We start from the raw sequence: 15,325 nt of genomic DNA, 5'->3' as shown, positions 1-15,325 counted from the left end.
CAGTAGCTGAACCTTAATCCACAAAGAAAAGCCAAAAAATTAAAAACAAAGTTACAGAGTAATCAAGAAAGGATTGCTTCCCAATCAATCTCCCATGATGGGTACTTCTTCACATGTCTTTATAAGAATATCTTTACTTTTACTATATTCTCTGTCAACTTCCACGTGCCTTATTCTTTGTATGATTTTAGCATATACTTGGTCTATAAAGAATGGTTTTGGTCCACCTTGTGGTCCCTTTTAAACCATATATATGATAGATTTGTATAGGTAAATTTATCATGTGTTGTCTACATGGGATGGTTTTGGTCCACATTGTGATCCCCCTTAAACCATGTGCATGCGTGCGTGCACAACTTAGTAAGTATTAGCATATATCTTTATCGCTTAAGGTCCAATCTTTTTTATTTTCAGCTTATTTTGTGAATCTATCATTTGTTTTTTCCTCTTACTTGTCAGCTGTATGTTTGATGGAGAGGCTCGAAGTTCCAAGCAAAGAGTGGATGTCAAAACCTAGGTTATCAACGGAATATATTGATGGTGTAGTATCATTTATTGAATACTTGAAGACGAATAAACAGAATTTTGGTTATGATGATCATTATTTTTGTCCTTGTGTCAAATGTCGTAATACTTCATCGAGAAGGAAAGATATAGAAACAATCGTAGAACACTTAGTTTGTGACGGTGTAGATACTTCTTATATGAGATGGATATTCCATGGAGAACATTGGAGGGGCGGGGATCATGTAACAATCGGGGCTAGTACGTCTGTTTGTCAGTGTGATGAAGATACGGTCCCAAGAATGACAGACATGTTGAATGATGCGCTTGGACGTTTTTCCAACGAAGAAGATGAAGTTACTTGTATGGACGAGTGTTCTGATAGAAACGATGACCAAGTTCATGATGATTCAACAGATGATATTCAATATCACCAAATGATAGAAAAAGCGATGCAACCATTATATCATTCATGTCGAAAAGAGGATACAAAATTGTCAGTTATAGTTGAGTTGTTGAGTATGAAAACTAGACATCAATGGTCTCAGAAGAGTTTTGATGAATTGTTGCAAATGATTAAAAGGATATTGCCACATGATAACTCTTTACCAGAGAGTACCTACGCTGCAAAAAAAATGATCAAGACTTTAAGGATGAAATGCGAGATTATTCATGCATGTCCTAATGATTGTATATTGTATTGGAGAGAGAATAAAGGTAGAGATAGTTGTCCAAAATGTGACGAGAGTAGATGGAAACCGGTTAATAAAAAGAAGTCGAGAAAAAAACTTTTACCGGTGAAAATATTGAGGTATTTCCCACTAACGCAAAGGTTGAAACGAATGTATAGTGTGCCATGGATTGCAGAGAACATGAAATGGCATTCTAAAGGATGTCAACAACGAAAAGAGTTTATGTGTCATCCAGTGGATTCCTCTTGTTGAAGAGGAGTGGATAGTAAATGGGGAGATTTTGCTGTTGAGCCACGCAATGTTCGGTTGGGACTTGCAACAGATGGATTTAATCCATTTGGGATGAAAAACAACTCATACAGTTGTTGGCCTGTTATGGTTGTTCCGTATAATCTACCACCATCTTTATGCATGCGGAAGGAGTTTACGATGTTGACACTTTTGATTCCTGGGAGAAATGGTCCAGGACATGACATTGACGTGTACTTGCAGCCACTGATTGCAGAGCTAAATGAGTTGTGGTCTACAGGAATTAAAACATATGATGCTAGCACTAAACATATGTTTACAATGAGAGCAATTTTGTTATGGGCTATACATGATTTTCCAGCGTACGGTCATTTATCGGGTTGTAAAACAGCGGGAAAATTTGCATGTCCTGTTTGTAGTGAAGGAACAGATTCAATGTGGTTAAAACATGGTGGAAAATTTGCTTATATGGGGTACATAAAATTTTTAACTGATCTCAACCGTCCTTTCAGAAGTCAAAAATCTCAATTTAATGGGTATGAAGAAAAAGAGAAGCAGAATCGTCGGTTGAGCGGAGTTGATCTATTAGCCAAGTTGGAAACAACTCATACAGAGTTTGAAAAATTACCAGGTAAGAAAAGGAAAAAATCTATGAATGATGAAACTCCATGGTCGAAGAGATCAATATTCTTTGACTTGCCTTATTGGAAGGATTTGCCACTTCGTCACAATCTTGATGTGATGCACATTGAGAAAAATGTGACTGAAAATCTCTTTGCAACAATTATGAAGACGAAGGATAAGACTAAGGATGGCCGTAAAGCTCGATTAATTTGTGGCCGATGAACATTAATGGCAATGAGGTTTTACCAAAAGCTCTTTACGAACTGTCTAATGAGGAAAAAGAATTAATTTGTAAAATCTTGTGGGATTTGAAAGTTCCTGTCGGATATAATTCAAATTGGAAACAAAATGTGAGTTTACAAGAACTTCAATTGAAAATTTTGAAATCACATGATTATCACATACTTATGCAACATTTATTACCGGTGTTGCTAATGCACGCATTCAAGATGAAGAATCAAAAGCCGTTGCGTGCCACTATTCGACAACTCTCGATATTTTTCAATGTCTTATGCTCGAAAAAAATCAATCGTTTGGAGTTACAAAGTTTTAAAGGACGTATTGTAGAAACAGTGTGTGTATTCGAAAAATATTTTTCACCTTCTTTTTTTGTTTCTATGATACATCTCCTTGTGCACTTGGTGGAGGAAGCGTTGATGTGCGGACCAGTTAGATATCGATGGATGTATCCTTTTGAACGGTATGTGATGATCAATAAGCAATGAATATTTTTATTTGTCTTATCATTATCTAATTCGTAAAATATTATTAGGATGATGAAGAGTTATAAACGATACGTGGTGAACCAAACATTCCCAGAAGGTTCTATCACGGAATGTTATCTTATGGAAGAAGCAATGATGTATGCTATGCATTACATGCCCGATGATTTACGTAGAATAGGAAGTCATCAACGAGGCCAACATATGATTATGAATGATGACTGTGAACCTGCCTACTTTATTGATAAGAATGAGAAACGTTATGTTCTGAACAATGTGGAGTACAAGCAAGTTCGCAAATGGGTACTTCGTCAATCTGTTGAGAATTCTCAATGAGAAAAGTATGTAGCAACAACTCAAATTTATTTCTATATTATATGAATTTAAACCTCATTAATTCATATTATCTTCTATAGGAAATATAATGAATACTTTCAAAGTCTTGCGTCAAGGGCTAATAGTCGAAAGACCAATTTACAAGCAGAAAAAGAAATGCCATACGCTCATTGGGTTAGAGAACAATTACATGACGATTTCAGCCCCTCAATCACAAAAAAGCTTGCTACTGGTCCAAATGCTTCTGTAATTTCATATAACGCATATGCAGTAAATGGGTATGTTTTCTATACAACGGAATATGAAATGAATTTATCAACACAAAACTCTGGGGTGTCAATGAAAGCTGTAACGAGTTTCCGGGCAAATGCTAGAGATACGAATTATGTAGATGAAGAAGTTACCTATTATGGTATTGTAAAGAAAATACTTGAGTTGGACTACCTAGATTTCAAAGAGACGGTATTTTATTGTGATTGGGTGCGTATAGAAGATTCAAATGGGTATGTGGTTGATCGAGACACAAATTTACGATATGTTAATCTAGAGAGATTGATGAGAAATACAAAAGTGGACGATGAACCGTTTATTCTTGCCTCACAAGCAACTCAAGTTTTTTATTGTAAAGATCAAAGTCGACCTACGGAAGCTTGGCACGTGGTTTTAGAAGCTCCAAAGAGATTGAATAAAGATGTAGACGCTTTTGAAGATCCTTTAGCATTTGCTGCAAGTAACGTGGATGCTTTATCATCTGTTCTTAAAGAAGATATCATTGAAAATGATGATGAAAACTAACTATATTGGTACGTTATGTATATATTTATGAAAAATAGTGTGTTATAATAGTGTGTTGATATTGTGTAATATTTCTGCTTTGGTTGTTATTGAACTCACTATTTAATTTATTGCTTTCATTTTTAATCTTATTGCTTTCAAATATCTATACTATTTTTTTTAATGTTATTCCATACAGGCCTTATGACGTTGATAGAAGATTCTGATAGCTTGTCGATGGAGAATTCTGATAGCTCGTCGACATCGGATTCTGATAGCTCGACACCCTCGATTCCTACACGAGATAGTCATCAGAGTTCGTCGACATCGGATCCACATTTATCATCTGATTCACGTCTTCATGTGGAATTCAATGCTATGGGGCAATGCATTGGGGATAATTCGACAGACTTATCGACCAATATAGGCCGCTATGCGATGGCACACGTGCCACCTTTCTATTCTTCTTGGAGGAAGGTACCGACGGAGTTGCTTGAACTTATTTGGCGTTTTCTCCAGGTAGTTTTAATATTCTATTGATTAGTTGTAATAATGATGAATATTTTCATTATATTAGAATTGATTTATTTGTTCATATTTTGACAGTCCCGTTACGACATTTCTGAGGACTACAAGAAGTTCTGCCTACAGAAAGCTGGTCATGCATGGAGAGATTGGAAATATCGATTAGGGAAGGAATATTGCAGAGTTGGTAATACTGATGCAGAACGAAAGTTGAATAAGCCCAAAAGTAGATGGATCAAACAGGATGATTGGGAGAAGTTTGTTGATTTAAAATCGACATCGACTGACCAAGAAAAATGTGATAAAATGAAAAAGCTTCGTAAGCAAAATAAAACTCCACACACAACCGGTAGAAATGGTATAGCAAAAAAGGCAGAAGAAATGGTAAGCATTAATCTAATTATTAATTTACATACTCTGTTTCAAATGTTCATTAATTTGTATTGCTTTTAAGATTGTATGCATTTTTTATCTAAACAGAAAAAATATAAGACGGATGGTCGGCAGCCCACAAGAACAGAGCTTTTCATCGATAGTCATACGAGGAGTGATGGTAGTGCTCTCACTCCTGAGTTGGCCAAATCTCTCGTAAGTGATGTCATTTTTTTAGTCAATTTTTTTATTTTTATTTTTGAAAATATTACTTATCATCGTAATGTTTTCATTGTTTTGTAGGGTCAATTAAACAATCTTATTAAAGAAGATCCTAGTTTTGCCCATAAGGATATCGATCATGATCCTATTTCCATTGTATGTATGACTTATATTATTTAATTTTAATTTTTTATTTACATACATTATATTAATGATAGTTATGCATAGGTGTTTGGGAAAGATGGAAAAGGCAGAGTAAGAGGTATGGGGGGTGGAGTTTCAAAGAGTTCATTACGTTATACAACTCAAAGTCGGAATTATACGAATAAGTTTGAAAAAGACATGGTTAATTTAACCCAATTAGTTCATGCACTAATGAAAGATAAGAAGAAGAAAAAGAAGAACAAGAACAAGTACAAGAAGAAAAAATCATCTACATATGAAGTTGGAGGTCCTTCTACTCAGGTAAAATGTAAAAACACTTTAGCTTGAGAGATTCTTCATTTAATTTTTTTATTAATATTTAATTCATATAAATGATGGATTTTAGCTTACATATCTAATCATAAACAATAATTTTATAGGCGACATCGGATTCCACAATTCCTAATAGGCGAGGAGGTAAAGAACCAATATCAGAACCATTACCATCCTTGAATAATGGTAGGGTATGCTTATTGATGAACTTTAGAAGGAATGTGATCTACGCCAAAGGAGCACTAATAGATCCTGAGAAGCCAGATATGGAGTATTATTCAATTTGTATCGATGAGATCATTGACTCTTCGGCTGAGCTAATGGATAGAGATGGACCCCAAGGGACTTTACTTGATATTCTTTGTGGTGAGGTGATTAGATGGCCTAGGAGCCATTGTCGTGTATTTTGATGAGCATGAGGTAATTTCCATAAATGTTGGATAGATGGTTACCTTTATTTATATAGAATTTTATATCACCAACATTCAGGTTCTTTTAGATTGTATTGAGGGTGCACATAACTTTTTTTTTTTATATTTTAATTTCCTTCAAAATTGGATTACATTTTTTTCTCTTCTATCTATTGTTTAGCATTGAGTATGTGATTTATAAATACAAGTATACTTTTTTATTTGTTTAAAACTAATGCTGGAACTAACTCTTACTTTCTTGAACCTCTTAAGGTTGGACAAGACAAAGTTCCATGTCATTGGAGCTTTCCTCTTTACTGCTCAATCGGCCCTACTACATCCAACAGCAGTTGTAAAGACAAGAATGCAAGTTGATGGATCCGGGATATCCCACATGCAGTTGTACAGCAGCTATTGAGTCATTGCCGGGTAGGGTCTTAGCCTTGACATCGCTCGAAGTATCAAAAGATACAATGCTAAGACCATATCTCTAGAGAAGAAAAAAAAAATGCAAAGTCTCTCAGTCTCTTTTCTTCTCCTCTTTTCTCTTCTAACACCAAGTCTCATTCACTCCTCCCCAGTCCAAGACTCTGATCTAGTGGTACAGGAAGTAGAGAGGTAAGTTACATACCTCTATAATATATAAGTTATACTTTGTTAGTTTAATGCTTAAACCTTATGTTAAGTTAATAATATGTCACATTTTTATTTTCAGGAGCATCAATGCCTCTAGAAGGAACTTGGGCTGATTGTGAACTCATACAAGACCATAGATGGTGGAGGTGCAAGTGTCCATGTTGCTGATGGGCCATGCATTACTATACAATATGTGACCAATATCATCATACATGGCATCCACATACATGACTGCAAACCAGGTGGGAATACTGATGTGAGAAGTAATCCTAGACATTTTGACTTCAGGGGTATGTCTGATGGTGATGGGATCTCCATCTTTGGTGGACCATTGTTCTCTTTCTAATTGCCATGATGGACTCATTGATGCAACATGCATCAACTGCCATCACCCTATCAAATAACTTCATGACCCATCATGATAAAGTCATGCTTTTGGGCCACAGTGATTCCTACTTTCAAGACAAAGTCATGCAAGTGACCATAGCCTATAATCACTTTGGAGAAGGCCTTGTTCAAAGGATGCCAAGGTACAATTTCAAAATCATGTATCCTTTACTAGTAAAGTCCACCAAATTGATGGTTGTGATCGATTTGCATCGATTAATGATGTATTGAGGAAAATTAATTGTTGTAAATATTTGCAGGTGTAGACATGGATACTTTCATGTTGTCAACAATGACTACACTCATTGGGAAATGTATGCAATTGGTGGAATTGCAGCACCTACTATTAACAGTCAAGGAAAGAGATTTCTTGCCCCGATTTTAGATTTAATAAAGAGGTAATATAGAAAAAAGATATTGTGCTTCAAGGCTTACACATTCATCCTTCTTAAAGAAAAAAGATGTTGAACAATCCAATTAGCTTCCTTGCATTTGGCATCTTATGATTCAGAAAGTTTTAAGTTATTCTCAATTTGCCATTTTAAATTTTGTTAGCTGATTTGTTTTGTTTTGTTTATGCTCTATTGATAGAGAGATTATCTGTAAAGCAAGCATGACGTTTGTTTCTGCTCTATTGGAGTCAAATCTACTAAACACATGGCGGCACGGGTGCTCTACTCCATAGGTACATTACATCTCATAGGATCCTCCAAAACTGGGCTTTGAGCAGAGTTCCTCTATTCGAAGTACTCCATGCCAAGGCTCAGATGGTAAGTTTCCATATTACCTATGAGTGGTAATCCTTATTACTTGCATTTAATGGATTAGAATCCCCTCAAAATCAAGGCTTTTTATCCTTATTTTTGGGGTGTCCTGTTAATAGGCCAGCAGACCCATTCACACACTTGGGCACACACCAATGCATTTAAAATGTTGGGGTTGTATTGCTAATTCTGCCTGTTAACAAGAACAGCGAAGAAAGATTATGAAGCATATATTGTTAAAGTTGTAACCATATATTTGTTGTTTCTAGGTTTATGAACTCATATTTGAAAATGTTGGTAGGAATTTCAACTATGGTCCAGTAGGTGAGACATTGGGGTTCGATGGACTGAGAAACCCAGAATTGGTTTCTAACAACTCCCTGTAATCATAGCAGATGACATTGTCTTACCATTTGCGGATGCGATCCCATGGGAAGATATCGGTGTGTTTGTAGCCGAGGAAGATATGGAGGAGCTTCCAAGCACTTGGAGATATTGCCTTCACCTACTCTTACTCCATCATCTTAATCGAAATTCAGGTATAATTCTAACTAAACCTCATCGACATAAAAGATTTCCAATATCATCCACAATTTATTGTGATAGGTATCTTGAATCAGGGATGTATTGTACATCAGGGGAGCGCCCGTCTAGTAGGACGGCTCGTGTCGTTGAGGAAGAGGATATTGTTGGCTTTGTAGATGAGGCAAACACGTTGGTTGAGCAGCTGATTGGAGGGAAGTTAGAACGTGCTTTCATTTCCATTGTAGGAATGGGTGGCCTGGGAAAAACTGTTCTAGCCAAGAAGATTTACAATCATCAAAGCATTACGAAGGGGTTCCAATGTCGTGCATGGGTGGAAGTGTCTCAAGACTATAAACCTACCAAGCTTCTGCAGAGCCTCATAGAACAATTTATAAAAATCACAGAAGAAATGAAGGTGATGAGTGAGAAAAACCTAGGAAAGGAGCTCCAAAGGAGAAATGGGATGACACGTCTAATTGAAAGTGGGATTTTTTTTTTGTAAGACTTCATTACATTGATGTATGTGAACATGATCTCAGGAATTCTTCCAATATGTGAGATTAAAAGTTTGAATTATATAAGTAATTTTTTTTAAAAATCTTATTATTCTTTATACTATGAATTGAATGCAAATTGGTGTGGATCGGATGTGAATAAATGGGATGGAATGTGAATGTTGATGGGGATATGAATGTGTGATTTTTTTCACAGGTATAGGTTGAAAACAAAAGCATTTTGTCACATAAAACTTCTGATCGTCGAAAATATGGTAAGAACCCAGATTCGACGGTCTTAAACCGTCGAAAATATATTATTCGACGGCGTATAGCTGTCGAAAATATATTATTCGACGGCGTATAGCTGTCGAAAATATTTTATTCAACGGCTTATAGCTGTCGAAAATATATAATTCGACGGCTATAGGCCGTCGAATAAATAAAAATTTCTATGGTTTTAAGCCGTCGAATTTTTTTTCGACAAGAAAAATTTCGATAGTCCCGTTCGACGGTCAGGACTGTCGAATTGATCTATAATTTGATAGTTTTGGACCGTCGATATTTGGGTATTTTCACGTGGTGAAAAACTCTCTCCTCTAACTCATCTGCACTAGTTCTTGAAGAACCTAGTAGAATCTCAGACCATAACTCCACATCTCCTCCTTTACTGCAAAACACCTGATTTCCATGGCTTTCAATCTTACACCCAACACCTTCTTTCTTCCCTTTATGCCCCTTTCTTCCATCTCCAAGATAAACCCATGGATTCTCAGTATTAAGTTTCCTCAAATCGGTGTAGTAAACCTCACCCGAATTCACCCCAACCTTGAAGATTGCAGAGAGGTTATCCGAAACAGTTACATCCGAAAAACAATCTATCTTCTCTTTCACTTCCCATTGTACGTTACCAGACCTTATATCCCATAATCTGATGTTACCCAATACTCCTGAAGGTCCTCCATGAGAACCCGACGCCATAAGAAGACTGTAACTTGATACCCACTTCAATTTGGTTGCAGGGATGGCTGAATCGAGTTCGGCACCAAAGATTTCACGATGCCCGATCTCTGCGACTGGGAGTAAGTTGTGTGCTGTGTATGAGTAGATCTTGAACCATTTGTAACTCCTGGAAGTGGTTCTGAAGGCTCGTGTCTCTCCAATTGAGCTGCATTCTTCACAAAATGGTGCTCCAAAAGCTAGGCAGCCGAAGGACGACGAAGTGGATTCCGTTGCAAACACTGCCTAACAAAATCTTTGCCATAATCAGAGAGATGATCAGGAATTGTCGGAAGCTCCTTACTATTACCAAAGGACCCTGCATTGGGCTATTAGGCATATCTATGTTTTTTGAGTAAAAGCTTGGATCAGGGACAGACAAGAAATCTGAGAAAGCATCTTTATAAATGACATCCTCCTCCATAAATATTTTCTGTAGCTCTTGCTCATTATGATCTAAGGTAGTAGGCGAAGCAACAACAACGCTATCCTTCAGCACGGAAAAGGATAAATATTGTGGAGACATAGATAGACGACCTTGAAGCTCATCTTTAATTTTCAGAGAGTGAAGCTTCATCTTGACCGCCAGGTCACATCCCGAATGAACAAGGTGAACCTATAAAATAATATTGCATCAGGATCATATACATAAGATACAAAGTTAACATAACACTCGGCAAGAAAGAAGAGTAGAATTTTACATAATAAATATGCTAACCTTTCCCCCACCAGCAAGAAGCTCAAGAATTAGTGTTTCCTCAAGTATCTCACTACCTTCATCCTTAGTCTGTAAAGCATGTAAATGATGTCCAAGTCAATGCCTCGATCAGAATTATCTAGCAACTACAAATATAATAGAGTAGGTGACAACTTGCGACTCTCCAACTAGAAATGTTTGACCTTCATATATGGTCTTACATAGACTTTAGGCAGGAGAGGTGCAAACTATATCCATCTCACCTTTCCATACATTAACAACTTCATCTCTACCAGGGCTCCATTAATAACGAGATCAGCAGTTCCAAAACTAGTGGCACTAGGTTCAGCAGGTTCAGATATACCATCACTCGATTCTCCAAGTACATCAACAGATGGAGGAGCCTAAGTGCAGAATATAAAAGAGTAACTCACCAAAATTTTAAATAGAAAACATCTGAAATTGTAAAGCAAATGCAAAAGAATTAATAAGAAATGAGGATCTTATGTTATACAGAAGCTCTATATGTCGCTTGTACAAGTCCTTTCAGCCAGGTAGCTTTCTCTCCATCATCTCAAAACTCGATTATCAAGGTACTAGAAGATTCCAGAGCCTGAAAAGGAAATTAGATGTTGAAATGGATCATAAACGATTTAAAAATAGTACTTTTCTCAACAGTATTCTAAAAAGAGCTTAAGGTTTTGTGCCTTGAGACCCACCCTGAGGCAAAGCATTCCCAAAAAGATGCATTTTAAAGATCTCATGAGGCGTAATTCCCAACATTGCGGCTTTGGAGAAGGCATAAGGCTCTCACCTTTCGTGTCTTTATTGAAACCTCATATTAGAGGCGTGTGCCTGTATAGGCATTGCCCAAAAGATTTCTTGACCTCTTTCAAGAATGGACAAGGTTTTCTCCTCTAAAAGAATATATCGGGGCACCTTTGTACGCTTTGCTATTTTGCGGTTTATATGGAAGGAGAGGAAAAGAGGAACAAGAGAATTTTCAACAAGAAGGCAAGAGATCATTCATTTTGGTGGATTTTAGGGGAATTTAGTTTGATGAATTTGTATTGAGATGGGAAGAGCTTGTTAGAGGGGTTCCTTCTGGTTCACCCCCCCCCCCCTTCCAAACCAAATGGAGGACCTTTGTGAGGCTCTTTTTTCACTTTGCCAACTGCATTTCTGTATTCTTGGGCATTTTGCCCCTAATTTAATAAAGATATAATCCAGATAGCACAAGATAACAAGGCTGCCACTCAGCCACAGAATTGCCAATTCCCTGCATCAAGAACATAATATAAGAAAATTAATTGATGAGCACATAAAGAAATTAAATGTCAGATTACATTGGTTCCCCTGGTTCTATAGGACATACCCGCCAAACAAGGATTCGAGCCTCTATTGCAAGATCTGCAGGACTCCAAGGCACTAGACCCATTTGGAAATTTTCACTAGCAGCCTGGTCACTGTTTTCCCCTGTACCATAGAATATATTTAACAATTCCATGATTCTCCAATATCTAGCTGGTGAAAAGTGGATGCCAAGATTGGGCACTTGAACTGAAATCCGTGTTGATGGGTAACTTGGATGAGGTTTTTTGATCTTCAATAACAAAATATCATGAAATCAATGAGCACAAGCCAGGAGATAATATGAAATCACTCGCTTTCAGTTAAAAGACAAGAATATAAGTGTAAGCACATGTATAGACCTGATCAACAATGACTGCCATCCCACACCTATCAATGAGGGAATAGAAATGATCACCATCCTCCAAGTTAGGTAATCTGGAAGGTTGGCTATCAAAAGTTGAAGTGACCAAAGTGCATTTTCCATTGTCAGAACCACAATCCAGAAAGAAAGCAGCAATTTCTCTTCCTGATATATAAAAACGGGAATATAGACTCTGCTTTTGTTCATCATGTTGATCTTCCTGCGTTCATCTTCACCCATTTAAAACAAATTCAATGAAGCTAGAAGAATGTCCAACTGAAGCAACTTACTTTGGTCTGCAAGGTGAAATGACCAAAATCCAAAAGAAAATGACCATCGCATTTTGAAGATGGAAGTGTTCTCAAGGGAACCCTCACTTTTGGAGCATCAAAATCAATGTCAAGGGCAAATCTGAAATGCCATTAGAAGCCAGCAAATAACATTAAATGGATTATATATGCATATATATAACTTCTTTCTCAAATAGAATCTAGTATATATAAAGAAAAGATGATATTACTGTCATAAACCCATAAGTTTTTTTGGATATGGTCAAGTAAATTGAACTAAACAATAGAATACAAAAGCAAGACAAAGAAAAAGACCTCCCAAAACCTAAATCATTGCAAACAAAAGATAAAAAATTATCCTGGCCAAAGTACAATTTCAACCCATTAAAAGGCGAAAACCCTCAAATCAGATTCTCCTAAAGTCTTAAATGATGGAAGAACAAAGAAACAAGTAGCCATAATCTCTACGCATTAATGTATATTGTACCATGAGGTTACATGTAACCAAGCGGCAGTGTGTCATTGCTGTTCTAGCAGGGGATTGGTATAAGTGAGCAATATAGGGATTTTCTCCAAGGTCAACTTGCATGGCCAAGGGCTTTAGTATTTATAGGCAAGTTATTAAATTTTGGTTTGGATGTTTATTTCGGCTGGCCTGGAAATGGAATTAACTTCTATGTGTGCATTGAACCATGGTGATGAGCCAATTTACAAGTGGTAAGATAGAGCAGAGGACAAAAATTTACACTACGAAAACCAAATAAAGAAACAAAATAAGTAAATAATAAAGAAAAATGTGAAAGAAGAGAACCTGTTTTGTTCTTCTAATACCATTTGGAACTGCTCTTGAGCCCTACGAGTCACTTTCTCTATCTTCATCTGTTCTTTGCAAGTTACCAAGAACAGGATACAGGTCAGATTTTCAAGTTCAAGTTTCCATTAAAAAGTACGTATTTGTTCTTGTTATACAGCACTAACTATTCACTCCGGAAACTAGGGAGGTGCATGTGAGAGAGTTTTGAGATAAAAGTAGTGGGAAATGAATTGAGAAACGTGAACAACCCAGTCCCAAGCATGGATAAAGGAGTGTTATGTCAGGTTAGAAACCAGTGTGAAAACTTTGCCATCTCCTAGCATGAATCCTAATCTTTTATTTAGAATTGAATGGAGGAACAGGATTCATTCAGCCAACCCCAGACTTTTGGAAAAGGCTTTGATGATGAAGATTGAAAGGTTAGTGGGAAACCCAATTAACAATAGTACTATTCTTTACCTCAGTATTTGTTATAAAAACTAACGAATGACCATTATAGCCCCAGAGCAAGAAGAAGGCCTAAAAAAGGGGGATTGAGGTTGTGAGAGCCAATACAATTAGCAGAAGACATGGCTTTGGGCAAAAGTGAATGGAAGAACAAGATTCACACAGCAAATCCCAATTTTTTTTTAGATGATGCATGATATTACAGAAGCATTTTTTGGGGGGAAAAGTTGATGACAGTAAAGAGTAATCTTTGTTATATGGTAAATTGGATGCATTATGCTACGAAACACCTTTTTCTAACAACCAAATTTTGACATCATTACCTGCAAAGCAGTTGTAGTCTCCAATGCAATAGTAGGACTAACTGCATTACTCCTCTTCACGAACTCTATGAAACGATCATAACTTTCCATCAAGACCTACAAACATTTTTAGATAAGGATAAAAAAGTAATGTAGATAGAATATACGATCTAAGGTTCATTCAACCAAAGCATACCTAATGATCTGAAAACAAACACATCATACAGAAGTTCAGTAGTTCATTTTGATAAGTGTTTTAAGCAGAAAGCTGTATATGCATTTTTTAAATAGATAATTTCCAATATCTCGAAGAAAAAAATCTTAATACCTACTCCTATGATTTCTACAAAAATGAGAGCAAATCCACAGGTTTGTTTGCTTCTTCCTAAATGCAGATCACTTCCCAATCATTGAAGTCCTAGAAAATTTTCACCATTTCCGAACCAATAATTACGGCCTCAACCCACACGCAGCAAGAATTATAGCTTCTTTGGTATGTGAGGAATCAAATCCGACAAAGCCCAAAACTTATTTTGAATCCCTGCCTTTGTAATTCAACTTCCCAAATCGGTTAAAGCCCTTGTGATGCTCCCCTATCAAAATTAACATGTCTACTCTTTCCATGATTAGCTGCCTCCAGCACCTTAAATCAGAAGCAAAACCACAAGTGCAGATGCAAAAAATATTGCTTTTTTCCCCCCTTGCAAAAAGGCTACTGTATTTGGCTTCAACTACAAACAATTCCTACTTTGACAAATACCTTGTAAAAGCATTGGAATGATTTGGAGACTATAAAAGGACTTCTCTTTGAATCTGATATCCACACTTGCCCATCAGGCGCTCCAGATATCTATTAGAAACTATCGATATGATTTAGCTACTCATACTTGCAACCAATAATAGAACCTCTCACACTGAATTAAGTATTATTTGGCAATGACATCGATTAACAAAACTTATCTCCAAAGTGCATATTGCCTTGATGACTAGAGGGCACCATTATAGCAATTTGTCATCGAAGCCTCTTCTCTGCAATATATATATATATAATCCTGAAAGATTAGTTGGCCTAAAAGTTGTTAGGATGTAGAAGAATAATTTATCTTTAATTCTTCAAAACTACTCAACTGAAATATTTGGAAACATTATGAGAATCCAAAAGAAATATAATTTGTTGATAGGTGCTTTTCTTCTTCTGCTGCTGCTGCTGAAGAGTGAAGACACAAGGTAATTTACAACTGTGAAATTTAGACTTTTCTGGGCATCCATTCCTGAATCCCCAATCCACTCTCCACTTCCACTTGTGTGGGAAACTCTGTTGACTTCTAATAGAGTCCTTGTGCTTAATC

General features: G+C 36.6%; 3 protein-coding genes and 1 pseudogene across 5 annotated transcripts; 3 read left to right on the top strand and 1 right to left on the bottom strand.

Moving 5' to 3' along the window:
* The first annotated feature begins 470 nt into the window (after positions 1 to 470).
* LOC147391580 (uncharacterized) lies at positions 471 to 1,448 on the top strand. The gene has a single exon (XM_086459088.1). It carries the CDS (start codon positions 471 to 473, stop codon positions 1,446 to 1,448), a length of 978 nt encoding a protein of 325 aa, XP_086315214.1.
* A 1,884-nt stretch (positions 1,449 to 3,332) lies between these two features.
* LOC147391579 (uncharacterized) lies at positions 3,333 to 6,760 on the top strand. Of its 2 annotated transcripts, none has more exons than XM_086459454.1 (9): positions 3,333 to 3,930; positions 4,132 to 4,420; positions 4,508 to 4,810; positions 4,907 to 5,014; positions 5,102 to 5,176; positions 5,249 to 5,485; positions 5,605 to 5,917; positions 6,181 to 6,525; positions 6,623 to 6,760. In XM_086459454.1, exons 2-7 carry the CDS (start codon positions 4,139 to 4,141, stop codon positions 5,905 to 5,907), a joined length of 1,308 nt encoding a protein of 435 aa, XP_086315580.1. In that variant the 5' UTR covers positions 3,333 to 3,930; positions 4,132 to 4,138; the 3' UTR covers positions 5,908 to 5,917; positions 6,181 to 6,525; positions 6,623 to 6,760. The 2 variants fall into 2 exon arrangements, with proteins under 2 accessions (XP_086315580.1, XP_086315579.1); XM_086459453.1 differs by having other exon boundaries at positions 4,101 to 4,420.
* On the top strand, positions 5,913 to 8,725 carry LOC147391578 (putative pectate lyase 18; annotated as a pseudogene). The gene is made up of 7 exons (XR_015182953.1): positions 5,913 to 5,917; positions 6,181 to 6,277; positions 6,641 to 7,073; positions 7,191 to 7,328; positions 7,522 to 7,700; positions 7,996 to 8,233; positions 8,315 to 8,725. The product of XR_015182953.1 is annotated as a putative pectate lyase 18 (transcript).
* A 2,847-nt stretch (positions 8,726 to 11,572) lies between these two features.
* LOC147391577 (uncharacterized) lies at positions 11,573 to 14,251 on the bottom strand. Its single transcript, XM_086459641.1, has 6 exons — positions 13,998 to 14,251; positions 13,225 to 13,292; positions 12,414 to 12,534; positions 12,122 to 12,343; positions 11,785 to 12,012; positions 11,573 to 11,688 (listed from the first exon to the last, which is right to left on the bottom strand). The coding sequence occupies exons 1-6, from the start codon at positions 14,085 to 14,087 to the stop codon at positions 11,620 to 11,622; spliced, it is 798 nt and encodes a 265-aa protein (XP_086315767.1). The 5' UTR covers positions 14,088 to 14,251; the 3' UTR covers positions 11,573 to 11,619.
* Positions 14,252 to 15,325: the final 1,074 nt, after the last annotated feature.

Source organism: Akebia trifoliata, chromosome 11 (genome assembly GCF_017979445.1).
Source record: "Akebia trifoliata isolate Shusen 1 chromosome 11, ASM1797944v1, whole genome shotgun sequence".
Classification (NCBI taxonomy): Eukaryota; Viridiplantae; Streptophyta; class Magnoliopsida; order Ranunculales; family Lardizabalaceae; genus Akebia; species Akebia trifoliata.
This window is presented reverse-complemented; position numbering and strand designations above follow the sequence as displayed.

What these genes read in the sequence shown, in the direction of transcription:
- LOC147391579 (XM_086459453.1), top strand. Translation starts at nt 3,867, where the DNA reads ATGCTTTATCATCTGTTCTTAAAGAAGATATCATTGAAAATGATGATG. An exon ending in CAAAAAAGGCAGAAGAAATG is followed by an intron (nt 4,811 to 4,906) that starts GTAAGCATTAAT and finishes TTATCTAAACAG; the next exon opens with AAAAAATATAAGACGGATGG. An exon ending in TTGGAGGTCCTTCTACTCAG is followed by an intron (nt 5,486 to 5,604) that starts GTAAAATGTAAA and finishes ATAATTTTATAG; the next exon opens with GCGACATCGGATTCCACAAT.
- LOC147391580 (XM_086459088.1), top strand. Translation starts at nt 471, where the DNA reads ATGGAGAGGCTCGAAGTTCCAAGCAAAGAGTGGATGTCAAAACCTAGG.
- LOC147391577 (XM_086459641.1), bottom strand. Translation starts at nt 14,087, where the DNA reads ATGGAAAGTTATGATCGTTTCATAGAGTTCGTGAAGAGGAGTAATGCA. An exon ending in ATTTCACCTTGCAGACCAAA is followed by an intron (nt 12,344 to 12,413) that starts GTAAGTTGCTTC and finishes AGATGAACGCAG; the next exon opens with GAAGATCAACATGATGAACA. An exon ending in TGGCAGTCATTGTTGATCAG is followed by an intron (nt 12,013 to 12,121) that starts GTCTATACATGT and finishes TTGTTATTGAAG; the next exon opens with ATCAAAAAACCTCATCCAAG.